The sequence below is a fragment of the Camelina sativa genome, chromosome 18 (assembly GCF_000633955.1).
Source record: "Camelina sativa cultivar DH55 chromosome 18, Cs, whole genome shotgun sequence".
Lineage (NCBI taxonomy): Eukaryota > Viridiplantae > Streptophyta > Magnoliopsida > Brassicales > Brassicaceae > Camelina > Camelina sativa.
In genome coordinates, this window is record NC_025702.1 from 8651716 (window position 1) to 8658102 (window position 6387).

Here is a 6387-nt window from a genome sequence, read left to right on the forward strand (position 1 = left end):
AAAAAAAAAAAAAAAAAAAAAAAAAAAAAAAAAAAAAAAAAAAAAAAAAAAAAAAAAAAAAAAAAAAAAAAAAAAAAAAAAAAAAAAAAAAAAGGTGAAAGACAATATAAGTTTAAATTATCAGTAGTTGCATATGCTGGAGCTTTAGCTAGAAACAGACTGAGCCTAATTGGTCGTCCTCTTAACCCCATTATCCAAGACCTTCGGCGTGTCATATCGTCCTTACCTGCTCAATGGGGTCTATCTGATAGGGTTCATGGACGTGTTTTGGATGACTGTTATATCCAGCTCCGGTTCAGATCAGAGGTTGATTTAGTTGAAGTTCTCTGAAGGTGCCCTTGGGTGGTTGATAACTGGGTAGTTGCTCTTCAAAGGTGGGAAGACTTTCCTGGAGAGGATTTCCTTACCTATATTGACCTTTGGGTTCAAGTTAGAGGTATTCCCTTGCCTTATGTTTCTGAGACAACTGTTAGGTTCATCGCTAATACTCTTGATGAGGTTGTTACTCAGGATTTTAATGAGGAGACTACTATCCAGATTGCTTTTCGCAGGGTTAAGATAAGAATTGACATAACAAACCGCCTTCGGTTTTTTAGAAAAGTAAGATTTGAATCAGGGGAAAGAGCCATGATCGGATTTGAGGATGAAAAACTCAAAAAGGTTTGCACTAACTGTTGTCGCTTCAATCATGACTCTGATCACTGCCCGTATCTGGCTCCCCCGGCTTTTAATGATGATTTCCTAGACGTTCCACTGGCTCCTGGTTGGGAAGAAGAAGAGTTCTCCATTCATAACGACTATCAGGCAGAAAATCATTCAGATCAGAGTTTGGCGATTTCCTCCTACTCCCCTATCTCACAGCCGCCGAGACCTTCTGCTTCTGGACCCAATCTGGAGGAGTTCTTAGCTGTTAATCCTCTCCAAAATTTCCCTTCACCAAGCTTAGCCTCCATCAAGGTTTCACCAGTTTCACTTTTACCTAAAGGAAGGACATCAAAAGGAAAATATGAAATTGGTGAGAGCTCTAAACGCAAGAAAGGGAAACAAATTCAAGTGGAGCCTTAAAGGAACACTCGTCACTGCAGAAAGGACCCAGGAGTGAGGTTCTATCCAGTGGATCATGAACCTCCATGAATATCTAATAACAAAGCTTGACTCTCAGAGAATTATCTGTCTCTCATCTCTGAGAGTTTACTTTTTGGTTTAAGTTTTTAGGTTGCTTAAAAATCTTATCGTTTCTTTAGATTAACAGTTGATGCTTGCTACACTTGGTGGTGTCTTGGTGCTGGGCCTGCTGGCTATTTTGTTGAAGATTCAAGGTCGTGGAAGAAATTCAAGAAGAACTTGGTGAAATCCTTTTGATGATGATGTGGTGATAAGTAAGTCTCTGACATTCCTCATGCTTATGATGTATGCTGTAAGACTAGCGACAATGATCTCATTGCAAGGTTGGTCTTACTGAGAGAGTGATGAAGACAGGCTTACTTCGCTATCATCTACCTAATCTTAGTGGCTATGCTGTAATGTAATGTTGTTATGTTATCAAGCTTGTTGTAATAACTTGCCTTTCCAACATGGTTTCTCCGTTTGATGGATGTAGCTGTTTAATATCAAATATAAAAGGAACTTTTTGGTTAAAAAAAAAAAAAAAAATCTTTTACAGTTTAACCTATATATCTATATATAATCAATTTCGTTAAAATAATAAAATTAATTTCAAACTTAAGAAGACGACAAAGTAGTCTTCATATGTTTATGAAAGTGTCTAAATCCATAAGCATATCAGACAATGCCTCCACCTAAATAGTGGCTTTTTCCAAATTTTCTTTAAAATATATTATATAATAATGCAACATACTGATTTAATATTTTTATATATATAAGACTTATGAATTACTAGATAGATAATACAATCAGATCACGCTCAAAAATTATTGGGCCATGTGCTATATTGAAAATTTTAAAAGTTATAACCTAGATTATTTGAAATAAGACCCTCAAATGCAAAATACAAAGAAAAAAAAGGAGAATCTATGTCAAAAGTCCCTATAAATTTTTTACAAATCTCTTATCTTTCTCTATACTCCATACCCCTTTCTCATTTAGTAAAATTTGTTGAGACTAAAATACCTTTCTTTTCTTTTTCAATTTTTTATTTTATTTTTATTTTTATTTTTAAAACAAAAATAAAAACAAAAAACAAAAAAAAAATCATTCCCGATCTCTTCTCTTCCTTAGTCGCCGTCGTTCTTCGCCGAAGCTCTCCATTGCCGCCGATATTTTATCGGAACTTTTCATTGCCACCGTTTTTCAACTTTTTCGAGTTGTATCAAGCTTTCCTTCAAAATACAAGTGCGTTCTTCAACATAAAAATAAAATTTTTGATGAATAGGGCTAGGTTTTGAATTTGGAAATTTAGTTTAGATTTTGCTTGAGATGTTTAGCAAATTGGGTGTTTTACCATGGGTTATGGGTCGATTGAGCTATTTAGTTGATAAGAAATAAATTTTACTGTTGAATCGTTGTGAATTGTAGAGATTAGAACCTCAAACCATTCAATTTTCAGCTATCTCGACTGGGTAAAATTGATAAAACTGGTAATATTAGTAAATGTAGAATAACTAGTAAAACTGGTAATACTGATTAATGTTTTACAACCAGTAAAACTAGTAGTATTATTAATTGAGTTTTTTTAGAATTTTTTGGCAGAATACAGTGGGAGAGAACGTCAATATACATTTTAAGTGTGAATGTCACATATATAGTATAATGCTCAAAACATATGTGACGAATATAACTTTGTTGATGTTAAAAGCAAAGATTTACAAGAAACTTAAGTTTGTTGAAAGTCACAGTTGAGCAACATTCAAAGGATGATGAAATTGCATCTAACACCCTTGTTTGATTCATGTTTGATCTTTTAGTTTGTACTACTATTTTCTTGGTTATGTCACAACTATCATAAAACTTATTTTTAAAATCTAGTAATGTTTGATTTTCCTTTCCCTTGGTGTGTATATTTGCTCTGTCATAACAGAGTAAAACAACTATAACAAAAATAAAAATGATAAAACTGGTAAAACTGATAAAACTGAATTGAACATCCATAAAATGATTTTAAAGATAATATAATAATATGTGTACAAGTTAACGTCAAAAGTAATGTTTAAATGTTTACTAAGAACGAAAGTTTTTAAAATATATGAATTTTGGGTTGTTATGTAAGAAGTAACTATGTGTGAACACTAAATGTGAACACTAAGTGTGAACACATATATTATACACGTTACAATTTCTCAGATTTTTTTTAACTTTTTTTTTCAGCTGCACGTGTGGTTTTATTTTTTGTATCTGCAACAAACGGTTAATTACAAATAAAATACGACTAGTTTTATCTAGTTTTATCAGCATTACAAAAACATACTAGTTGTACCTATATATACTAGTATTACTTAACACCCAAAAATTCAATTCTGAATAAGAACAAAAAAATCATGAATCTCTTCGTAACCAAAACGAATGAGTTTTAGTTCTACTTGTTCAACCAAATCCAACTACTTATCATTGAGTCGATGGAGTCACTCACGGTTGGCTTGTACTTCTTCACGATTTGGTTTATCGCCGCCGTCACTCCGGATTTTCTTCTTATTGTTGAGTCGCTCATCACCGCCATTTCTTCTTCCCGAAATTGGTTACAGAGATCACTCGCCGTTGAGTTGTTCATCGTCGTTGAGTCGTTCATCACCACCGTTTCTTCTTCCCGAAATTGGTTACAGAGATTGCTCGTCGTTGATTTGTTCATCGTCGTTGAGTCGTTAATCACCACCGTTTCTTCTTCCTGAATTGGTTATAGAGATCACTCGCAGTTGAGTTGTTCATCGTCGTTGAGTCTGTCATCGCCGCCGTTGTTTTTACATATCGTTGTTGAGTTGTTCATCGTCGTTGAGTCATTCGGTGTGAATGCTGCTGAAACCATTTTATCTTACTATTTTTATCTAGTTTTACTAATATTTCAAGATCACACTAGTTTTAATTAGTTATACTAGTTTTACTTAGTTATACTAGTTATATCCAAAAATTCAAATACGAACATAAACCCAGAATTCACCAATTATAATTCCAAAACTTGTATTTTAGACCCATCTACCTTATTAATTGAACACCATAGCAAAATACCTATTTTCTCAAGTTTCACAAAATCAATTTTGAGATTGCAGTTTTAATTTCAAAAATTTCTCAGATTTTAGGGATTGGATCGAGTTCTGAAAGAGAAGAATGGAGCCATCGTTTCTTCTTTCTAGGTTGGTTCCAAAGATCGCTCGTTTTCGCCGTCGTTGTTCATTGCCGCTACCGTTGAAATCGAAGAAAGCGAAAAGAGTTTGAGAAAAGGAAGAAGACGATGAAATTAAAAAATTTATCTAGTTTAATTTTATATTTTTTTCTTTTAAGTATATTTTTATATATATATTGGATTAAATCCAATAGAACTTGGGTGGGTGGATTAAACCCAGGTTTTCAACGTAATTGTTTTGTTTTTTTAGGGTATCATAGTAAAATACCAGTTTCTGGAATTAAAAATAATTGAAAAAGAAAATAGTTTTAAAGAAGAGAGTTTTGAGATTGTGAGAAATTTTTTAGGGACTTTTAACATTTTGACTCGAAAAAAAAGTAACTAAAAAGTGGAATTGGGACTATGCATTTGCAAAAATGCAATGTCGTTTCCATATACAATTATCACAGTCTACACGCATCTAGCGTATTTGTAAAACCGAAAGGTAAAATATAAGATGTTTCTTCACATAATGTAAAATTTTATTAATACCATAACATTAAAAAATTCTTAGAAAGAAGAAAGTCAAGATAGATGTTTAGTTTTCTGATGAAGACATTTTTTTGTAGAGTTCCTTATTTTTTAGACAACAACATCCAGTGTGGAGTCTAAATGTTCCACAATACCATCCATTTTCAAACCCTTTGCTTAAGCAAATCTCATCACATACGCTTGTACACGTTGACCGAAAACAAACAGCATCATGAACGTCAATAGCGTTTATATTACCTGTAAAAGATATCATGAAAATCTAGTATGGTTGATGAAAATAGAAGTTTTACAAGAAAGTATTTTTAATTAATGTATGATCATAATATGTTACACAAACCACTCTCGTAGTATGTCCGTTCTTTTTGATTACTTAGTCTTAATTTGTAAACTCTAGTTAAAGTTATAGTTGAAAATTTGTTAGAAATACCTATTTTGGAATATTCCTTTTTAAAAATATTCTTTTTTTTTAACATTTTTATTTTTACCATTTTTTACACAATTACAATATGTTTAATTAATTTTTAGAATTTTTTTTGTTACGTTTAACTTCTCTATTTTATATTTAGTATATAGTTTTGAGGGGTTAAAGTTTAGTATTAAGAGTTTAGGGTTTAGAATTTAGCTGTTTTAATTTATACGTAGAAAAAGTATATTTGAAAATAAACAACATAACAAATATTTTTAAAAATTGACATAGCAAAAACAGTATTTTTGAAAATCTCTCTAGTTAGTTCTCTATCACGGAATTGTCTAGACTAATTAATAGCTCATTCATGTTTATATTTAGATAGCTTTACGTCAAGCATGATTAAACACTAAAAATTCACAAAAACCAGCAAGGTGGTGTATTTTTCTGATTGTGTACAATCATATATATTTATTTAATTAATACAATCATATATATTTATTTAATTAAAAGGTATTATTTTAGTTTTAATTAGATCCCGAAAATATATAATATCCCAATAAATTAAAAATTATATATATATATAATGGAACTCAAATCAGTTTCTTGGGGTTGTAAGTGAGTTACCTGCCATCGCAATTAAGAGAACAATTGCTATGGCAATGAAAATATGTAAATGTTTCTTGTCCTGCATTGTTTTGAGGTGTCACTAGATATTGCTAGAAGTATTTTTTTTTTCTCTTTGTTTAGATGTATCTATGAAGATAAAATTGCTCTTATATATAGGGTATGATTTTTTTACAAATCAAATGAATAAATAAGAGCTAGATTTTATTCTATTCTTTGGTAATGTTAATCTTTAGCTTTATATCCCACTTAGGGATTATTGAATTCTACTTCAAAACAAAAAAAATTAATGAATGCAGAAAAATCATAGAAAGTAAATAAATGAAAGATTTTAAAGGACTAGAGAATTTTGTATAATCTTGTTGATTAGTTTTTTATGTAATCTTGTAAGGTATTCTAAACCATCTCTCTATTTTATCACTTGTTAAAAAAAAATTCTTTTTATTTTGATGATATTTTTGATAGAGTTTTCTAACAATTCTACCACATTCTAAAACTAAACTCATCATCTTTATCACATTTGCTAACTCTT

The 6387-nt window shown here is 31.0% G+C and overlaps 1 protein-coding gene and 1 pseudogene across 1 annotated transcript; one reads left to right on the forward strand and one right to left on the reverse strand.

Annotated features, from left to right (window-relative positions):
• LOC104763251 overlaps nucleotides 1–1065 on the forward strand; it is a 1697-nt pseudogene extending 632 nt beyond the window's left edge.
• Nucleotides 4869–5922, reverse strand: LOC109130444 (defensin-like protein 76). Its single transcript, XM_019240007.1, has 2 exons — nucleotides 5856–5922; nucleotides 4869–5059 (listed from the first exon to the last, which is right to left on the reverse strand). Exons 1-2 carry the CDS (start codon nucleotides 5920–5922, stop codon nucleotides 4869–4871), a joined length of 258 nt encoding a protein of 85 aa, XP_019095552.1.

Coding starts and splice junctions, on each gene's coding strand:
- LOC109130444 (XM_019240007.1), bottom strand. CDS start 5,922: ATGCAGGACAAGAAACATTTACATATTTTCATTGCCATAGCAATTGTT. Junction 5,060..5,855: donor TCTCTTAATTGCGATGGCAG/GTAACTCACTTA, acceptor TATCTTTTACAG/GTAATATAAACGCTATTGAC.